Consider the following 22,171-nt stretch of genomic DNA (forward strand, 5'->3'; position numbering starts at 1 on the left):
CATATCAACAGTGCTTTCTTCACTTGCCAACTGTCTCTCCAATGACTGGCTTTTAAACTTGGGACAAGCCTGTCAACAAATTGGTGGGATTTATTACCAGCTTACATGGGTATCTTCTGATGATGAATCTGGCTTACACCACCATGGAACCCATGATTCCATTGCAGAGTGGAGTCCATCCAGGGAAGAAAGGCGCATCTGGTCACACATTGTCCCTGGTGGCACAGAAGATGTGCCTGACTTAGGGATCTTTAAGTCTGTAAACACAAGAGTCATCCTCTCTTCCATTACCAGTGTTGTTCTCTGGGGCAGAATCTTAACAGCATTTGTTTGCGGTGAGCAGCTGCATGACTTGGAACCCAGTCTGTCCACAGCAATGGCTGCAGTTATGCTCCAAACACACTGCCACAACCACCATGTCTTTTTGTTTTTGCCTTAGCAAAACTGCCTGAATGGCTATCACACCAGTTCATACTGGTGCTATATTTCTGTGAGCTTCTAGTTGGGGATTTGACTTTGGAGAAACCCCAGGTGTTATGGAAGAAACACCCTCTACAGTGTCAAGTAGTGGTTTGTGAAATCAAGCTTTCCTTCGGTTATACCTCTGTGCATCTGTTATCACATCCATAAAATGGGAAGGTGGCTCTACATTAAAAGGCAACGCATCAATAAAGCTCTGTGGGGAGCTTGCTCAACGTGTAGTGATTTCCTTTGCTATGCATGTTCTAGAGATCCCTGTTGATGACATTTCCAAGTATCAAGTCGCTCTCTTCCTGGTTTACCCGCCAGCTATCTGCAATTGTAGGAAAGTCACATGAATCTGCAGAGCCTTACTTACAATTTTTGTAAGTAACAAAATCTAATTTTGGCTAATTTAAACAAAAGGTGTTTATAGGGAATTTGCTTGCAGAATCCACAGCAGGCATTGGTAAACTGGGGTCTAGAAAAAAAGAACTAGACAGCAGGTGCTTTGGGGCTGTTTAAGATGTGACTAGTTTCCAGCTTCTAGGATTCTTCACCTATGTCAGATTCCTGGGAAATAGCCAATTTCCCAACTTGAACCATGTGCTACCCACTTACTGGAAAATCTACTGAAACCTCATAGGAAGAAGTGCCCCATGGAAATGGTACAAGTACAAGGGCTGTTCCATAGGAAAGGGGAAAGGGTTCTAAGAGGGCAGGAAGAATTGAGGCCTGTTAACTTAGGAACTAGGGTGGGGCCATGGGCACAACTAGGAGAATGAAGCAGAGATAAAGGTCATGTGACCAGAGATGGGAGACCTGGGATAAGACATAAAAGCATACTCATATGCACACACGTCTATGCTATCATACACACCCACAAGCTCACACATACATGCCCCTACACATAAACATACATGCATGCTGGCTTACAGGCTCACACAGTTACATGCAAACCCACATACTTTCAGGAATACACACATCCAAATGGCATATGCTGAGCTACAAAAAAAACCCTGCTGCATAACAAAGGTTATGAAACTTGGTGGCTTTAATAGAACAGCAATCTCTCTACCCACAGATCTGCTATTTAGGCTGGGCTCAGCAGGATACACACACACATGTGCCTCTGGACTCAGAGCACTCACATGGGGATTGTCTCTTTCTTTACTGTTGCAGATTGTATTTTCCCAAACTGGTCATAGAAATATTATTATTATTTTGTCAGTTGTGGGACTTGAATTCTGGGTCTGGGTGCTGTTACTGAGATTTTCAGCTCAAGTCTAGTGCTCTACCACTTTGAGCCACAGCGTCAGTTCCAGTGTCCTGGTGATAAATTGGAGCTAAGATTCTCATGGACTTTTATGCCTGAGCTGGCTTTGAACCACAATCCTGTGATCTCAGCCTTCTGAGTGGCTAAGATTACAGGTATGAGCCATTCTAAGGAGCCCAGCTCCTTAGAAATATTTTCAATCTCCTCTACCCTTCTGGAATACTGTCTTGTATCAACTCAGTCACTCAAATCAGGAGACAATATAATTCCTTCCCTTGGACTAGACAGGTCTATGTGACTGTTGCGCTCAGAGGAAATTTTATTGCTATGGAACTTCTTTACTTGGGTCATAAAAGGAGTTGTGGCCTATGTCACACTTTCTTGGCATGCCTGTCCCTGGAATCTAGCTGTCAAACTCAGCTCCCCCAACAAAAAGTGCCCATGGCCCATTATATGACATTGGAAGTGGATCTTCTGATGTCTGTCTGGGCAGAGCCAGCAGCAGGGGATACAGCAGAAACGAATCTACTCTCTAAGCTCAGCCCAAATACCTGATCTTCGTTAAGTGTTAAATGTGAAAGCCACTGAGTCATGGAGCTCAGTGTCTGCTATACAGCAGGAGAGGTAGACTTTTTGTACAGTTCAGATTGACCTGGAACTCTCAATCCTTTCTCAGCCTCCCTAGCACTGTGATTATAGGTATGTACCGCAATGCCTAGCCAGAATTCTTTTTTTTTTTAATGTTTTTTTTCTTTTCAGATTAGGTTTAGGGTTAGGGTTAGGTTTAGGGATTAGGATTGTGTTAGGGTTCAGGTTAGGGTTAAGGTTCGGATGAGGGTTTGGGTTAGTGCTGTGTTAGTTTTCAGGTTAGGGTGAGGGTTCATTTTAAGGTTAGGGTTTGTGTTTGGGTTTCTAGCCAGAATTCTTAACTAATGGTTTAGCCACCTGCTGGTACTGCTGTGGTTCCCCATGAAGACCTACTATGGTGACTGACTGACACACAGAGAGAATGTGCCTGCCTAGTCTCTGGGAAACTGACTTTGGTATGAACCAACCATCACCTCTGTCTGAACCTTATGAGCTAGTTTCACTGACTCTTCTTGTTCAGTGTATCTGTTTGCAGAGAGATGGAGTAAGAGGGCATTCTCAAGATAGTACTGAGTGCTTTAAGATGGCATCACCTTGTAAACCCTCATAGGAACCCATATTCATGTTTCCCTTACCAACCAATGGCAAAACCCAGTTCAAACAGACTTAAGTTTAAAAGGGTCAATGTTAGTCAACTTCTCATTCCTGGGACACTATCCATGAGATGATCAAATTGTAAGGAGCAAGTATTTGTCTTGTTTTGATGCATGAGTGTGTGGGTTCTTGTTCTCAGTAGTACAGAAATAAATGACTAGTGATGAGCACAGTTGTAAAATGTTTCTTTAATAAGGAGAAAGTAAAAGCCACTCAGTACTGGGATTTAAAATCTGGGGTTCAAGCTTGCTAACAAGTTGCTCTACCACTTGAGCAATGCCTCTAGTCGTTTTTGCTCTAGTTATTTTTCTAGTAATACTTCCATTTCCTTATTTGGGCAGACATACACTGTCCTCTCCCCACATAGCTGATAGGACAGGGCGAACCAACAGACTCAACTTTTTTGTTATTGAGATGGAGGTCTCTCTAATATTTTGGTAAAACTGTCATTGAGCTGGGATCTCCTTAATTTCTTACTCTCAACTAGCTAGAATTACAAGCATGAGCTATGTTCCTGCTCCCCTTTCTTTCCTTCTCCTTAAGCTAATACAGAAATAATTATCAAGGTTATTAAAAAGAAAGAATATGTCACATGTCACAACAAAGTGTTTAATAAGCACACAAGACAGCTATATGTAATATGGGATTTTGGATGGGATCCTCAGACTGAAAACTTACACTGGACAAGAAATAAGGACATCTGAATAAAACAAAAAGTTTGATTAATAAAGGTAATATTTTCCCTATTACTAAAGGGAAATTGGATTAAGGAAATGCTTTGCCCTAATTTCTATAAACATGAGATTAATATAATAAAGCAAAAAGAAAAGAAAGGCCACTCAGGAGAGTGAGCAGTAAGACCAAGAAACTTGTTGTCCACAGAATGGTCAGAGATTGACAGTTTTGTATTGTCTCTCCCACCTTTTCCTCCTCCCTTTTAGTAATTTGTCAAATAGTGGCTGGTTTATTTGAAACAAACAAGAGCCTCCCTGAGGTGGTAGCTACAGGATAATGGCTTGTAGGAGGCCTCGCCTGAGGTATGGCAAGACTCAAGATTCTCCCTTAGGTGTGGCCACTGGCTGGGGCTGGGAGAAAGGAAGCTAGCCTGTACTGATTGGCTGATGTTTTCTTTCAGCCCATGCCTTCTTGGTTTTGTTGCTTTGGGTTTGGGGTTGCATAGTCTGTCATGGCAGGAGCATGTGGTAGAGATAGATGCTGCTCTTCTCCCAGCAGCGAGGAAACAGAGCAAAACAAGAACAGGCCAGAGATCCAAGATCTCCTTCAAAAGCAGGTCCTTGAGTGACCTAACTTGCTCCCATTTGGCCCCACCTCCATAACGATCCTATGACTTTCCAATAGTGCTGCAAACTGGCCACCAAGCCCTTATTTAACACATAGGCTTTTGGGGTTATTTAAGATCTAAGACTACAACACCTTGTGAGCCTGGGTCACAATAGATCTTCAAGACATCCAAGATAACAGTAGCTAAATGATGTGTGTACCCAGGAAGGAAAATCCCTGGGGGGAGCAGATGCTCTCGATTGAGTCCTGTGCTCACAGCTCCCTCATGAGCTCCACTTATTGTTTGTCCTTGTGAATGACATCATCCTTCTGCTTCTGTGTTTTTACACTCTTGTGACAAATCTGCCAAATCATGCCATAGCCTTGTGCCTAAAAGCTTCTTTTCTCTACATAGTGAAGTTGCATATGTTCTTTTCCTAGGATAAAGCAGGCCCATGTGACTTGGATCATTGTTTCTCTGACATCTAACTCTTGAGGATAATGTTCTCTGTGTCTAAGCAGGGTCTAAGAATTAATGCATAGCAAGTGCCTGGATAATGGCAGAATGTCTTCATTTGGATTCTCTAAGAAGCAGATCTGGGGGAAGAATTTGATATGAGTCATTAGCTGAAGATATGTAGGAGAGCAAATAAATGAGATGGGAGGAGTCTTCAGACAGTTATAACTGTGGGTGTGCTGCAGAAGTTAGTATCGAAAACTGAACACAGGCTTCAGAATTGAGCCAAAGTATTTATACACCTATTTGAGTGTAGGGAAGCTCTGCTGGTGAGCCCATTTATTTAGCAGTACTATCCCATCCATCAAAAAAGGCCAGAAAACCATTATATTAAGTGAAGTTTAAGCCAGATCCAAAGAAACATAGGCTCCATGGTTTCCCTCATTTGTAACAATTAGTGTACATCCAGGATTCTCCTAGCAAAGGATCACAGTAGCTCAATAATTATGTACATATGGCAATATAGAATGAGGCTAAGTGAAATGAACTCCAGGATATGGAAACAAGATCTTTGTGATCGTTGTTCTTAATGTACTATGTGCAGTTATTTCTTTTCTTTCTTTCCCTTATGGTTTATCCTCTGTTGTTGCTGTATCTGTCTTTGGTACATGGTATATTGTATATGAATTAGTGTTTACTTGAAATAAGGAAGGGAAGGGGAAAAACAAGATGATTGGGAGGGCTGTGGGGGGGTGGAAGTGGAAGAAAAACATGGGAAAGGGTATAAATATTCAAGAAGTAATATGACCACTCCCTGGTGAATGTAACCGTAACCCCTCTATATATCACCCTGACAATAAAATACAATTAAACAAAAAGATTTGAAAAAGAAGGGGGGCAGGCACCTTTGCATCCTTATGTTAGGAGAAAAGGCCTTTTGGAATTTACAAAGTATATGGAGTCTATGGACATGGAAAGCCCAGGAACTAAGACACTGATAATGTCAGACCTTTCAGTCTTGCTATGTCCCCTGTTTGTCATCTGTCTGTCCTTCCTGACTGAGAACAAGAAAAGAGGAGGGCCTGGGTCACCTTCCTCCTTCACTCTGAGACCCACACTGTTCTTCAGCCCTATCAAATTATTTTCCCCATAGCTGCTACTGAGGGCATAGACTTCAGGTTCGATTGACTTTCTGGAACTATTAGAAGAAACCCAGGTGGAGGAAGCAGAAGGAGCATGGAGAGCCAGAGCCAGAAGAACTGCATGATCTTGTGTGAGTTATCTAATTTCAAGGGCTCAGGTTCCTTGTGTGTAGAATTTTGGTGGCCACTCTCTAATACTGACAAGTAGTTAGATGAGCTATACCTCAAAGACTGGCACAGATGCTGGCTTGTTCAATAGTGTCCTTGTAAGTTGTCAACTCCTCCTAACTGGGTCACAGTTTTTGTAATCCAGAGTCCAAACAAGCTCTCATGGGAACTTTCCCTGGACCTGATCTCACCTGATAAACCCTTACTCAGGAGCTCTTGCATGCTAGACTAGTCTCCCAATTCCCAGAGCTGCCATAGTGTGGCACAAGTAGGGTTCATGTTGCTTGTATTTCCAACAGACTGTTCATGCATGTCCTCAGGCTGATTTATCTTCAAATCTTAAGTGCTCATGCCATTTCTCTGCCTTGAACAGCTTGTGTCAATGTCTGCGTAAAATCCCTTATCCTCTAGAATCTCCGTTTAAGGACCACCTTCTCCTTCCAACTGTCCTTGACGTTTGTAACAATTGAGAAGACAATGATGGTTTGGATGTCATTTGTCCTTCAAACACATGCGGGGAACTTGTTCCTCAGAGTTGTAATGTCGGGAGGTGGAGCACTGTAGTATCAGGTCTCATGAAAGTTACGAGACCTGATAGAAATGTGCCTTTAGAAAGGACTGTGTAACCTCTCTTTCTCTGTCTGTCTGTCTGTCTGTCTGTCTGTCTGTCTGTCTGTCTGCCTGCCTGCCTTTCTGGAGATGCTATCCATCACAAGGTGACATACACAGGAAGGGCCAGTGCCACTTGCAAGGCCATTGTCGTTAAGTGTAGACTTTCACTCTCCCAAATTGTGAACGAAATCAATCTTTTTCCTTTATAAATTAGCCAGCCACAGTTACTTCAAACAGTAGGGATACAAATATATTCTACTCAGTGAATGTTTCCTGTAATCCTGTTCCTGCTCTCTCACAAGTTTAGTTAGTTGTGGAAGATACCCTGCCCTGAAATGAGGACATGCCCTGAAATGAGGACATGACACATAATGTGGGTTGGTGGCCGGCCCTGCTCAGCCAATAATCCTCAGAACTGTTCTGAGTGAAGGCTGCTCAGAGAAGCAGTGCTGTTGAGATGCTGAGATGCCAAGGAAGACATGAGAAAAGCCTTGATCTTTGTACAAACTTTGAATACGAAAATCACAGGTTTGCAACCAGACGCCACTGACTCACATCTGTATCCCTAGCTATTGAGGGGATTGAGATCCACAGGTTCATGGACTGAGGACCACCTGGGCAGAAAGGCTGTGAAAAATCCACCTCTAAATGAACCAGTACAAAAAGCCAGGCTGGAGATGTGGCTCAAGGTGTAGTGTGCTAGCTGAATATTCAAGCTCAGCAAATGTTTGGGGCCCTGAATTTAAATCCGGATAGTGGCAAAACAAAAACAGGGAAACTGGACGGAGCAGGTGGTAAGGGGTTCCCTGCACTGTCCTTCCTCTGACCACAGTCTTGGTGCTTCCAAGTGGTCGGGCAGAAATGTCTATGGTCAACACTGATCTTGCCTCAATAGGACAGAAAGGAGTGGCGGTCACCCTTAGCTTCCTTGCATTCAGGTAAGGTATCCCAAGGTTTTCCCCAGCTCCTCAGGGGCTGAATCCACTTCTTCCAGTGCAGTCTCCTCCCCGTAATGTCTCACTTCCCATACTTCTGCTAAAGGTGTGACTTACATTTCTGAAAGTGTAGATTTAGTTAAAGAGTTTTAAAGATTTGTGAATTGGTTAGGATTTGAGGTCATCCAAGGTAATATTTTTTTATTAAAGAATTTATTAACATTGATTTTTACAGCATATTTCAAATGATGTATTTAACAACCAAGTATTCAAGAACAGAATCTCTATATACAATCATTGGCACTTAGATTTTAGAACATAATCAAAATTAGGCTGAGGGTTTGTATGTCATATATACATATTAATCTATGTACTAAAACATTATGCCTATAGAGCCATAGATATTTATGTCTATGTAGTTGTGTTTGTATTTCCAGTACCATGTCCACAGCTTTGGGTATGCAAATATTGAGTCCTTGCTCTTGTGCTGTTTGGATCTAATAGCCACATATTAAGGATACCATGCGTCTTTTGTTTCTTTGGTCTTGACTTGTCTCACTCAACATGATTCGTTCTAGATTCATCCACTTCCCTGCAAATGCCATTATTTTATCTTGTCTGGTTGGCTATGTAGAATTCCATTTTGCGTGTGTGTGTGTGTGTGTGTGTGTGTATAGAAAATGTGATATATGTATATATATACAAATATATATATACATATATATATACATATACCACATTTTCTATATCCATTCATCTGCAGTAGGGCATCTGGATTGTTTCCATCGCCTGGCTGTTGTGAATAGTGCAGAGATGAACATAGCTGAGCAGGTATCCTTATCATATCTTGGGTTATGATGTTTAGGACAGGTGCCCAGGAGTGGTATGGTGAGATGATAGGGGAGGTCATTTTTCAATTCTTTAAGAAACCTCCACACTGCTTTTCAGAGTGGCTGAACTAGTTTACAATCCCACCAGAGGTGCAGTAAAGGTTCCTTTTCCTCTACAACCCCGCCAGCATCTGTCATTGTCTGAATTCACAATCTTGGCCATTCTTGTTGGGGTAAGGTGGTATCTTAGGGTTGTTTTTATTTGCATTTCCTTTATGACCATGGATGATGAGCGTTTCTCATATGTTTTTCTACCATTTTAACCTCTTCTTTTGATGAGTCTCTCTTTAGTTCCCTTGCCCATTTAGTGAACGGTTTGTTGGGTTTGGGTGGGATTAGTTTCTTGAGTTCCTTGTAGATACTGGATATTAAGCATTTGTGTGATGTATTATTGGTAAATATCTTTTTCCAGTTGGTTGACTGTCTCTTTACTTTAGTGGCTATGCTTTTATCTGTGCAGAAACTTTTTATTTTTAGGTAGTCCCATTCATCGAGTCTCTCTCCAATCTGTTGTGACCCTGGGATTCTGTTCAGGAATCTTTTGCCTGTGTCTATGAGTTCCAGCGTCTTTCCCACTCTATCGTGTAGAAGTTTCACAGTTTCTGGTCTGACTTTGAGATCTTTGATCCATTTTGAGTTAATGCTTTTGCATGGCAAAAGGCTAGGGTCAATCTTTAGTTTTGTGCATGTGGCAGCCCAGTTTTGCCAGCATCAATAATTGAATAGGCTGTGTTTGTTCCACTGTATACCTTTGGCTCCTCTGTCAAATACAAGTTGACTATAGGTATGTGGTTCTATTTCTGGATCTTCTATCCTATTCTATTGTTCTTCTGGTCTATTTTTCTGCCAATACCAGGCTGTTTTAATTATTATGGCTCTATAGTAGAGTTTGAAGTCTAGTATTGTAATACCACCAGCATTGCTATTTTTGCCTAGAATTGTTTTGGCTATTCTAGGCCTTTTCTTGTTCCATATGAACCTTTGTATTGTATCTCCTATTCAGTAAAGAATGTCTTTGAGATTTTGATGGGGATTGCATTGAATTTGTATATCAATTTTGGCAGTATGGCCATTTTCACTATATTGGTTCTCCATACCCATGAGTATGGGATGTCTTTCCATTTCCTGGTGTCCTCTTTCATTTCTTTCATTAGGCTTTTATAGTTTTCATTAAATAATTCCTTTACATCTTTGGTTAAATTAATTCCTAAGTATTTTATTCTTTTGGGGGCTATTGCAAATGGGATCAGTTTCTTGATTTGGCCTTCTGTTTGCGTATTGTTGGCGTACAAGAAGGCTGCTGACTTTTGCAGGTTAATTTTATATCCTGTCACTTTGCTAAAGTGGTTTATTAATTCTAGTAGTTTGGGGGTGGAGTTTGTTGGGTCACTCAAGCAGAGGATCATGTCGTCTGCGAATAGGGTAGTTTAATTTCTTCTTTCCCTATGTGGATCCCTTTCATGTCCTTCTCTTGCCTTATTGCTCTGGCTAAGGGTTCCAGCACTATATTGAAGAGAAGTGGAGAGAGTGGGCATCCCTGTCTAGTTCCTGATTTTAAGGGAAATGGCATCCAAGGCAATCTTAAAGTGAAAGACATTGCTGGCTAGACTGAGAAAAATAGAAACTTGTTTCAAATAAATCCCAGAGCAAGCAATAACTTTTTATGTCTAGTCCTAGTGCCTCCTTTCAACCCTCCTACCACCCCTGCCTTCCCATGACCCTCAACATTGGAGTACTTTGAGATTTCTTTTCTTTTCTTTTTTATTGTCGGGATAACGTATAGAGGGGTTACAGTTATATTCTCCAGGTAGTAGGTGCATTACTTCTCACACCTTGATACCCCTTCTTGTGTTTTTCTTTCCATTCATCTCCCCCCACCCCATCCCAATCATCTTGCTCCCTCCTTCCCCTCCCTATTTCAAATAAACAAGTAATATACCAAGTAACAAAGTCAGATACAGTAACAATATGAGATTAACTATAAGGGAAAAAAGGAAAAGAGAAATTTGGGATTTTTGCAGATAGTGTAACAACTGATTGGAGATTGCGGGTTGTTTGACAACCACTTAGCATGTTGTAAGACCCTGCCTAGTTATTATAAACTATTGTCACATCCAAATCTATGATATCACTGTTCTTTGTCCAGGTGTCCTATGTCTCCTTGGTATAAATTTGACCAATCAAAGCACAGCCCAGGGTATAAAAGAAACCTAAGACTCAGCTCTGTGGGTGCAGAGCAATAGGAGACTATAACCAGCACATTTGTCTCCTGGAAAAAAAGTTTGAACTTACCCTTCATGTTCATAGGATTCATTCTTCAAGTTCAGGAAAGCCTGACAAGAGCATTGAATAGCAGTCGTCGGTGACTTGAAGCTGCAACACTAGCAGGTGTTGCCTGCTTTAGAGTTATAAAACCAGCAGGCATTGGCTTCTGCAGGGATACATCATGAGAAGTCTCTGCCAGCTGCAGAGCCAGCTGCAGGGATATCTAGCTATCTATATCTATCTATCTATCTATCTATCTATCTATCTGTCTGTCTGTCTGTCTGTCTGTCTGTCTATCTATCTATGTTGCAAATGGGCTCTAATCACCTGAAACATAGCAGAAAACAAAAGGAACTCTACTACACTGATGGTGGGCGTGTAAACTGTTCAACCACTTTGGAAAACAGTATGTAGGTTTCTCAAAAGACTAAAAATATAGAGTTTGCTAGCAATTCTATTCCTGGGCATTTATCCAAATGACCACAAACAAGGCCATACTAAAGATACCAGCCCAACCATGGTCATTGCAGAATTATTTACCATAGCTAACAAGCCCAGGTGCTCCTCAGTAGATGAATGGATCAGGAAGATGTGGTATATATATGCAATGGAATTTTATGTCTTCATCAGAAAGAATGATATTGCCCCCTTTGTAACGAAATGAAAGACGTAGAAAAATTATATTATGTGAAGCAAGCCAGGCCCAAAGAAATATAAGTTGCATAGTTTCCTTCATTTGTATTAACTAGAATATGTCTATGACTTTCTTAGCAGGAGAACTCAATAGCCCAATTGCTAAAGGCATAAGTGTATCAAAATGACCTCCAAGAATTGGAAAAGAAAGGTTCTTTTTATGTCCTATCTGCAGATATTTCTAATTTTTCTTTCTGTTTTAGTTTTCTATACTATTGTCTTGTATATAATCTTCTCTCATCCGTGGAAGGGAAAGGGAATCACAGAAACAACAGAGCAAAGGATGAATTAACACAACAATAATACACACTAGGCATTATGTTGGAAATGAAATTTACAACTTGGCAAAGGGAGGGGAGTGGGTAGTGGTAAGCAGGAGAAAATGGGGGAGAGGGAAACAGTGTTTATGCATACATTACTTTTTAAACTGTAACTTCCATGTTCATCACCTTCACAATAAATAAAAAAAAAAATAGGACGGGGAGCGTACCCTAGTGGTAGAGTGCTCACCTAGCATACATGAATCCTTGAGTTTGATTCCTTGGAATCACATAGAGAAAAGGCCAAAAGTGTGGTTGTGACTCAAGTGGCAGAGTGCTAGCCTTAAGCAAAGAGTGTCCAAAGACAGTGCCCAGGTCCTGAGTTCAAGCCCCAGGACTGGCAAAAAAATACATAAAATGAAACAAAATGAAATATAAATATTGCATCCCTCTCCCTCAAAACAATAATGAATGTGGCATCACTTCCAGAATTGTCTTTGGATTGCTGCTAGGGAAAAAGAAGAGAGGGCATGCTCTCAATATTAAAATTAATTTGGAAATTTCTAGGAGTTTTCCTGTTCCCTTAAATGGTAAGTTGTTTACATATTATGTCTTTATTACAAGGCTTCACAGGAGTAAATCTAATCCTACTTATAGCTAATAGTAGTGCTCACATTTAAAAGAATATCAGAATACTGTAGGGGACTTGTTAATATACACATGACTCTAGCTTAATTTCAGAATTTTATTACTTCTCTTTTTTAGTTTTTACAAACATTTGCTGAACACAAACACCATTTTTCCTTTTACATAGCAAGATTGTTAGTTTCAAATTACCTGAGCTATTAGGACTGTCAATTGCCATAAAATTGATTTTACATGTTAAACTAAAATGGAAAATAGCATGCAATATATAAATTACTAGCAGACCTCTGATGCAGCCAGCCGGTTTACTAAGTTTATTAAAGTCATGTTAAAGGTTTGACAAAAGTGCACGATAGAATGACACCACTGGTTTATTATAAATCACAGTGAATTACTAGAATACAACAATGTGGCTCCTCCACAGGGAATCGCTGCAGATGGGGTAAATATTATAAAGAATAGGATCTTTTCAATAGGTCAGGCCTGTCAACTTTCACTCCCCAGCTATGTGCCTCTGAAAAGGCTGCTCGAGAAAGCTGAGATATCTCCTCACATGTTCTTCTAGGACAATTACTAAGCAACAACAAAAAAAAAGCCATGCACAACTTTTACGTGTGATAAAAAAATAGATACAAAATCTGTTTGCTCTATCATTAGGAAAGTTTGCATCTTCGCTCCTTCACTGTTTTTTACTGGGCTGCTCACACATGACTCACCCTAAATGAAAAGCTGTTAATAACTTAGCAAGATTCACCTCTCCACAAACAGCAAGACAGACTCCCAAGACCACCAAGTCACTGACCCTTCCTTACATATCAACAGACAGAAGTATACACCACAAATCTAGCACTACAGACCACAATTACAGTTTAAAAACTGTATCGTCATTACTGGTACAGTGTTTGTTTCAGATCCTGTATTTGGGGGAGGGGAGTTCTGTGCAGCCCATCCTGGCTGAAAGTTTGCGCAGGTCTGCCATAAGGAAGTGCTGTAATGTGATAAGACATAGGAGGGAGTGTTCCCTTTAGAAGAGGATGTCTACTACTGTGCTTGCAAAGTAGGCAGGAAGACAGCTTTAAAACTTCTGGACCAAAACCTTTCATAGAGCAAAAGGCAGAGTATTATTTTCTGGTGCCTCTTTTAATATTACAGGATGGCCAGTGAGAAAAGCCAAATACTTGTCTGTGCATGGACACATCTAGCTAGCTAAAAGAAATATTTCAGATGTTTACATAATATCTATCATAGAAACAAGATCGTTGTCCTTCCCGCCATCTACACACTAGTTCGAGCACTGGCTATCTCTAAACCAGGAAATCCAAAGTTTGACAACTCATTCCTCGGGCCACCCCACTTCAAGAACAGGCAAAGTGGTCTCATTCAGAGAGCAAGTGTTTCTACTTTGATGAAAACTACTAACAGGGTGCTGCTCCCTGATAATTTGCAGTTTTTAGGAACACGTGTCAAATGCAGTGCTGGTGTTTAGAGCTACTGCCCTATCAATGCTATCAGACCTCAGGCCTCAGAATTACCAATCCTGAATCAACTATTAGGACAGAATTTTATTACTTTTATCCAGTACACTAGGGTTTGAACTCAAGGTTTTGCACTTGCTAGGAAAGTGCTCTAATACTTTAGCCATATGCCTAGACCTGTTTGCTTTTTAGATCGACTGTCAGAATATCATGCTTTTTGCCCAGACCAGCCTTCATCCTCTAAATCTCTTTTTTTTCCCCCCTGGATTTATAAGCATGCATCACCATACTCAGCCCAGCAATGGGAGTTTCTGACTATTTTGGATAGGATATAGGTGCTGAAAACTATACTGGGAATCACTGATCTGGACCACTACAGAATGCCCAAGTTCAGAAGGGTTCGAGGTTATTTTAGTATTTCAACAACTTTTAATGGGCAACTACAACTTAATTATAGTTAGTGAAAGACTTGGTTGATCACATCAAATCCTCACAAATATCTCTGTGTTATTCCTTCCACATGGCACCTATTTCCCAACAAGGTAAGAGCATGTGCTCTAGCATTATTTAATGAAAGAATTATTTTACATGCTTAAGCTCAACTCTTCAGGCTGAACTATCAAGTGCCTACAAGTAAGCACTCTGAGTGTTAAGCAAGAGGTTACAAACGAATTAACTGAAGCTTATTAGACTCAATGGAGAACATAAATAGTATAGTCTTAAGACTGACTCAAAGCTCAACAAAATATGTATCAGGAAATGGGATCCTGCAAAGGAAGAGGGTAGGGCCACAGGGAGATGGATGCGGGAATAAATGGAAAAGGAAGGAGAACGCAGGCAAGAATTGATTGTATACACCACAGAATTGAGAAATAGAAAGATGGGTGGATGGAAGATGGGCAGGGTGAAGATGTTGAGATGGTAACACAGATCAAGATGCATTTGACTTATGAACTTTTTTGTTAAGTGGCAAAAAAAAGCCAATACATCACCTAAAATGAAGATAAGGGGATGGGTTGGTTGGGAGGAAAGGAGGAGAATGTTGGTTGTAAGGTACAAAATTGACCACTGATCAAGGTGCACTATATTCAGAACCTGCCTTAGTGAATGGAAATTCCTTTGTACAAGTACTTAAAGATAATAAGAAAATAAGCCGTTTATCCCTTGTCAAGTTATACCTGGTATCCTCTCAACAAGGCCATGCAGATGTGTGTTGACCTTGGACCAGAGCCATGAGCAAAATAAATATCTTTTCCTTATAATATAATCAGTTTCCTGGAAGATGGAAGTTAAGTTGTTGTTTGTTGTTGTTATTATGACTATAATCCAGGAAAAATCTAATATGGCACCTCAAAAGTGCTCTGTTTCTCAATTACACTACTGGTCTTCATGAAGTTGAAAGATTTTTGTTTTATTTGACCACACCCTCTCATCAGTTTGTCTGTAATATTTTTGGATTAATAACAAGTAACACCAAGCCTGGTTGATCTCATGAATGAATAACAACATTCAGAGACCTAGATATTAAACAGTTTCAATTCATCTCCATCTCCATAAAACTGAGGCATCGATTATACCAAATGCTCTTCAGGAACAGTGGGGTATACTGATAAAATTGTGTCCAGTTCTGTGAATAGTGACTGTCTCCAGTGGGAAAGTCAGAAGTCCAGGGGGATTTTGTTAGGTCCTGTTGGTTGGGAAGGGGCTTAGTCAGAGGCCCCAGGAAGTGACCTGATTCTGAACAAAAGGCCAAAGAGAACTTGGAATCCAGGTATCCAGGAAGCCACATTCCAAAGCCGATGCTCACTGGCAAACTGGTTCTGCACTAGCAAGGAAAACGCCATGTTTTCTTGTTGCTTGCCGATTTTTACTGGTTCTGACTCCAGCAGATCCTGCAGAGAGCGTCTGGTCGACAGCTGCAGACACTGGATCAGCCCCCGACCCAGACCCCAACCCCAAACCAGACCCCAACCTAAAACCAGACCCCGAAGAGGATTCTGGCCCTTTACATGGAGAGCCCAGCAGGTGATTCCTGTCAGCCCAGACCAGGACAGCCAGGATTGGGACACTGCCCTGACTCCTGCATGCCAACCCCAGGTGCCAAGTGCAGAGAAGGGGCGTGGGGCTGAACCCACTCTCCAGAAGATGAAGCTGTGTGAGGTTGCAGAAGCAGCAGCTGAAGACTCAGCGGTGTCCAGTGCGTCTCAGATGGAGGGATCTCCAGCCGGGCCTGCAGAAGAGCCAGCACTGCTGTGGACCCGCGTGGATCCCCTGGTGTGTCCGTCCACAGGCGCTGAGACAAGAGCCCCAGCAGAGGCATGGTCTGAAGAGTCCCAACAGAGGAGAGCAGCTCTGCTTCTTGAGCATCTGTCCAGGGCTTGTGACGACAGCAGTCCATCAGAGGCCGACTGTGCACAGGCTCTCCCTGTGCCTCCGTCCTCACCACTGGAGGAAGCACCGTCTTCCCAAGCCACCACCCCTGAAGTGGCACAACACTGGGAGGATGATCTATACCTGGAGGATTTTGAGTCCATAACATCAGAGACAGACTCTCCCTGCCCTGTGTCAGAAGACGAAGAGCCACCACTCAGTGAGGCCGACCTTGTTCAGTCTGCTGTATCTGACACAGAGCCCATTCCACCAGAGGAAGAAAGAGGAAATGCCACCCCCTGCTAAAGCAGTGTGGTATCAGGAGGTGTCTCTGAGCAGCGCCTATGCAGAAAATCCTCTTCCCCCTGTAGCAGATGTCTGAAGAGGGGCTTCACATTACAGCTGACCTCCACCTGAAAGTTGCTCAGTTCACTTAGGGCAGGGTGTTTAAGGGTCCAAACTGACTGTCTTTGCTGCTCCTGAGGTATGCATCAGGCTCTGCAGACTTTATCTCTTATACTCCCACCATGCTGCAAAGAGGGCAGCTTAGTTCCAGCAGACCAATCAAAATATGATTATAATGTAAGTCTGGCATAATTTTGTGTCTGGACAAAGAGACTTACCAATTCCTGAACTCCCCTGAGCACGAACTCAAGTACATAGAGGAGTCCTTTCCCAGCCCTTCAAAGTCCACTGCCCACCCACTTTCCCCTGTTTTATTGGAGTGTAGTTTTAACTATTCAATTTAACAAATGTTCATTGTTTATTAAAAATATTGAACAAATTAAAAAATAAAAGCTGATTCCTGAAGGTCTTTTCTGCAATTTAATCTATTCAGGTAGCTGGGATCTGAGTATCCTGTTCAAAGACAATACAAATAGGAAAACTGTCAGAGATTTATCTTCAATGAACCACAGGGAGGTATTGCTGCGACTCAAACCATTAGCTTCGAGCCCTAAAACAGAGCTTTTTCCCAAGTTGAAGTCCCAGAGCCAAATCACATAGATTTCTAGATTTTTTGGGGGGGAGGGGAAGCTGCCTCCAGCTATGTGGCCTATGCTTCCATTCTGAGTTGCTATTCAAAACACCCACCACATGAGGTTGCTCTTGTATTTGCAAGGATTCCTGTTCTTTAAGAACCAGAGAAAGGATGCAAGTTTTAGAAACAAAAGCAATCCTTTCCTAGATCAACCGTTTGAAAATGAGGTAAAGTCTCAGGCTAGTTTGGGTTGGTGTCTGCATATAGGCATTTTTTTTGCCAGTCCTGGGCTTGATCTCAGGGCCTGAGCACTGTCCTTGGACTTTCTCAAGGCTACAGCTCTACCACTTGAACCTCAGCATCAGTTCCAGCCTTTTCTATGTATGTGGTACCAAGAAATTGAAACCAGGCCTTTGTGCATGCTAGGCAAGCACTCTATCACTAGGCCAAACTACCAGCCCTGCATATGGGGATTTTTTTTGTTTGTTTCTGTTTCCTGGGTGGTGTAAGATGCAATGGAAAGGAGATCACCATGTATTTCATGGAGAAAAGGGTTTATTGAGGGGAACCTCCAATTGAAGCATGCATAGGGTGCAACAGGTGCTAGGGAAGGGAAAGGGAAAGGAGTGGGTAAAAGAGATAAGGGGCAAAGGAAAGGCTTCCAGGGGTCCAGGGGCAAAACAAAGGTGAAAATTATGATATATCTCTGTGTGTGTGTGTGTGTGTGTGTGTGTGTGTGTGTGTGTGTGTGTTGAGGGCAAGGAGGAGGAGTGGCCTCAGGGAAGACTCAGAACCTGTAGGACCTTCACCGCTCCGGGAGAATCAGTTACCTGGGTTAGGAATGCTGGGCAGGGGCTTCTGTGAAAGAGACCTGGTGTGCTCCCAGGAAGAGCAATGGGGATGAGGACATTTTTCTCAGGAAGGCCTAAAAGGAAGAGCTGGTAGAAATTTTTTCATTTGTATCTCTTCCTTCTCAAAGCAGCCATGTGGGCTTTCCCTGGAAGTGTAGATCATCTCTGAAGTGTTGTGTGAAAAGCCTCTTGGTTAGCATCTTGGCAAATGGTTGGCATTTGGAATGTTGACCCAGTTGTGATCTCAAGGGGATGAGGAATGGTTGTGTGTGGGTAGGAGGGTCAGCGTTGGGGTGCTGGGAGGTACCCTAGGAAGTCAGTTTTGCACATGATATTGCCTCCTGCACAGCTCCCCAGGCTTCTGTTTATGAGGAAATGGATTGGTTATCATGAATGGAATATTTTCAGCCTCATCTTCCTTTTTTCTGTTGTGTGTCCTGGAGGCTATTTAGGGTAGTGAGGATGCCAATTTACTAAAGTTAGTTGACAACCTCTCTCCCAATTGAGGTTTCATGGTGATGGAGTCATGGAAACTTTTTTTAAAGATAAGAAATCAAACAACTCTATTTCAAATGTATTTGGAATTTAGACATAAACACAAGTAGAACAAACTTCCTGGCAAACTGATCTTGGAAAGTAAAGAAAGGTTTGGACAGAGGCCCCCACTTTTTCTTAGGAACCCAACCATCATGTAACAAGCTGTCATATTGGCAAGTATCTTCCCATTAAATTAAAGGCAATCTCTGCTTCCACCTAGAGTGGGAGTTTGTGAAGTGACAAAAGTCATCAGGAAATGAATAGTACCTCTTGGCTTGGTGGTAAACATTGTTCTCCTTTGGCCTCATGATGTTAGGACTTTCAGGTTAGTAAGAACCACAAATCTGTTTTATTTACATCATATAGAGTTCATTTATTAGACTATAGCCAAGCTAACTCTAACTCATTTAGTCAGGAGTGTCTCTGCATATACTGTATTGGGACAGACTGTTTACATTTATTCTTGTTTGTGTAGATTGGACCTAAGCAGACACATAAATAAGCAATGGTGATGTCTGCATGCTCCACTCTTCCTTGCTACAGCATTGCTGGTATACCAGGGCTTCACACTCTTTCTCCTGAACATTTGTGTACTTGGAGATTAAAGTCCCTAGTTCAAATATACTTTTCTGCATTCCCTCTAGCATGCTTCCTTTACTGTACTTTTTCTTTTCCGAGGAGGAATTTGTAGTTGTTTTTACCTTTGTTGCATTTGCTGTCAATTAAGTGATTATATGTCTTAATAATACCCTTTAGTGGCCAGGCTTACTTGGGACCCCTTTCTTCCTGGGGTCACTATCAATCTTGAGACCTCATCATTCTGCCTGGGCTCCCTCCACCTCTTTGTCATATTTTTGTCCTTTTTTTATGCTGGTACTGTGAGATGAGTTGTGCTCACATTTGCTTTGCCTGTACCTTTCCTTCTGCCAGGTATTTTGTGATTCCATTTGAAATGGAGTTTTGCTATCTTTTCTTCTCAGACTGGCATCAAACTTCAATATTCTGATTTCAGTATTCTGAAGGGCTAAGCTTACAGGCTGGAGCCACTAGTGCCTAGGTTTTAATTTATCTTTATGGTGAATTAAAAACATCTCCTCACTTATTGCAGAAAGCCTCTCTCCCATTAACTCTCTTTTCCTGTTACTTAGTCTTCATATCTATGTATCCATCTATCTATCTATCCATCTATCTATCTATCTATCTATCTATCTATCTATCTATCGATCGATCTATCTATCTAGCTATCTACTTTTCCCTTCTTCCTTGCCTGAGATTTATTTAAAAACCAGGGTTAAGCTGGTGCTGGTGGCTCAGGCCTCTAATCTCAGCTACTTAAGAGTCCAGGATCTGAGGATCACAGTTCAAAAGCTGTCTGTGCAGGACATTTGCTGAGACTCTTATCTCCAATTAATCACCTAATAGAGCATAGATATATACTGGAGAGCTTGGGAGAGCCTGCAGCGCTTATGAAGAGAAGCCTTTTCCCCCAGGAGCAGATGTCTGAAGAGGGGCTTCACATTACAACTGACCTCCACCTGAAAGTTGCCCAGTTCACTTAGGATGTTTAAGGGTCCAAACTGTAACTGTCCTTGATGCTCCTGAGGCAGACTTTGTTATATTCCCACCGTGCTGCAAAGATGGGAGCTTAGTTTCAGCAGACAAATCAAAATGTGTGTGGACATAGAGACTTATCAATTCCTGAGCTTCCCTGAGCACCAGCTGAAGCCCTTCAAAGCCCACTGCCCACCACCTTTTTTTTTTTGGTTATTTATTTATTTATTTATTACTAGTTCTGGGGCTTGATCTCAGGACCTAAGCACTGTCCATGGGCTTTGCAAGGCTAGAGCTCTGCCACTTTACCCACAGCACCACTTCCAGCTTTTTCTGTGGTACTGAGGAATCTAACTTCGTGCATGCTAGGAAGCACTCTACCACTAGGCCACTTGTTTGTTTGTTTAGTATAGTTTAACTATTCAGTTTAATAGTTTTGTGTTTATTAAAAAATAAAAATATTAAAAAGAGCTGAATGCCTGTAATCCTATCTATTCAGGGGCCTGAATTCTGAGGATCTGGTTCAAATACTAACTGGACAGGAAAACTGGAGTGATTCCTAGCTCCAGTTAACCACCAGAAAACTGGAAGTGTTGCTGTAGTTTAAAGTGGTAGATCACTGGTTTTCACCTCCAAATCCCAGAACCAGAGCCTTGTCTTGAGTTCAAGCTCTAGGATCAAACAACTCAGAGATTTGCTTTCTTCCCTTCTCCCCTCTCCCCTCCCCTCTCCTCCCCTTCCCTTCCTCCTCCCCCCCCCACCCCTGCCTATGATTTCATCTGAGTTGCTATTCAAAGCCCCTACCACAGGAGGCTGCTCTTGTATTTCCAAAGCATGCTGTTCTCTTAGAGAAAGTATCCAAGTTTTAGAAACAAAAACAATCCTTTTCTAGACCAGATGTCTGAAGATATGGAAAAGTCTGAGATTAGTATGGGTTGGTGACTGCATACTGGAACTATTTTATTTCTTTCCTGAGTGATGTAAGATTCAGCTGAATGGAGACCATTGCATAGTTTATTTAGAAAACGTTTTACAAGATGGAGGCATGCATGGGGTGCAAGGGGTGCAGGGGAAGGGGAAAAATAATAAGGGGAAACAAAGGGTCCAGGGGAAAAACAAGGGTTGAAGTAATATGTGTGTCTTTCTTTGTGTGTGTGTGTGTGTGTGTGTGTGTGTGTGTGTGTGTGTGTGTGTGTGTGTGTGTGCGACTTCCCCCTGTCCTCAGGAGAGCCCATCACCTGGGCAGGGGCTTCAAGGGAAGATGCCAGGTGTATACTAGGAAGAACAATGGGAAAAGGGACATTTTTCCTAGGCAAGCCTAATAGGAAAAAGCTCTGTGACCTTTTTGCATTTTCATTTTCATTTGTATCTCTTCCTTCCCAAAGCAAGTACTATAGAAGTGTTGTCTGAAGTGGTTGGCATGTAGAATGTTGACCAAGGTGTGGTCTCAAAGGGATGAAGAATGCTGGTGTATTGGGGTAATCACACAGGAAGTCAGCTTTGGCGTGCTAGCAGGTCCCCTAGGCAGCCAGTTTTACACATTATCCTGACCCCAACAAAGCTCCCCAGGCTTCTGTTCATGAGGAAATGGGTTGGTTGTCCTGAATGGAATACATCCTAGCTCATCTCCCTCTTCCCAGCTGTGTGTCCTGGAGGTCTTTTGGGCAATGAGGAAACCAATTTAATAAACTTAGTTGACAGACTTTTTTTCTAATTGAGTTTTCATTGCAATGAAGTCATTGAAGCTTTTTTAAGGATAAGAAATCAAACAGCTCTATTACAAATGCATTATTTGGAATTTAGAGGTCACTACCAATAGAATAAAGTGACAAGAAAGATTGAAAGCATTTCACTGGGGGACCTGGACTTGGAAAGGAAAGAAAGGTTTGGACAGAGGCCCCCGCTTTTCTTTAGGAACTCCGACCATCACATTACAAGCTGTAATATTGGCTTTTATCTTCCCATTAAATTAAAGGCAATCTCTGCTTCCACCTAGAGTGGGGGTTTGTGGAGTGACAAAAGTCGTCAGGAAATGAACAGAACCACATTGCCTTGTGATGAGAGATGCCCTTTTCTGGCCTCA

The 22,171-nt window shown here is 41.9% G+C and overlaps 1 protein-coding gene across 1 annotated transcript; it reads left to right on the forward strand.

Annotated features, from left to right (window-relative positions):
* Positions 1 to 15,642: 15,642 nt before the first annotated feature.
* Positions 15,643 to 16,588, forward strand: LOC150050110 (uncharacterized). Its single transcript, XM_090352768.1, has one exon. The coding sequence runs from the start codon at positions 15,643 to 15,645 to the stop codon at positions 16,474 to 16,476; it is 834 nt and encodes a 277-aa protein (XP_090208894.1). The 3' UTR covers positions 16,477 to 16,588.
* The last annotated feature ends 5,583 nt before the right edge of the window (positions 16,589 to 22,171 follow it).

Source organism: Megascapheus bottae, chromosome 18 (assembly GCF_031878675.1).
Source record: "Megascapheus bottae isolate mThoBot1 chromosome 18, mThoBot2.hap1, whole genome shotgun sequence".
NCBI lineage: Eukaryota > Metazoa > Chordata > Mammalia > Rodentia > Geomyidae > Megascapheus > Megascapheus bottae.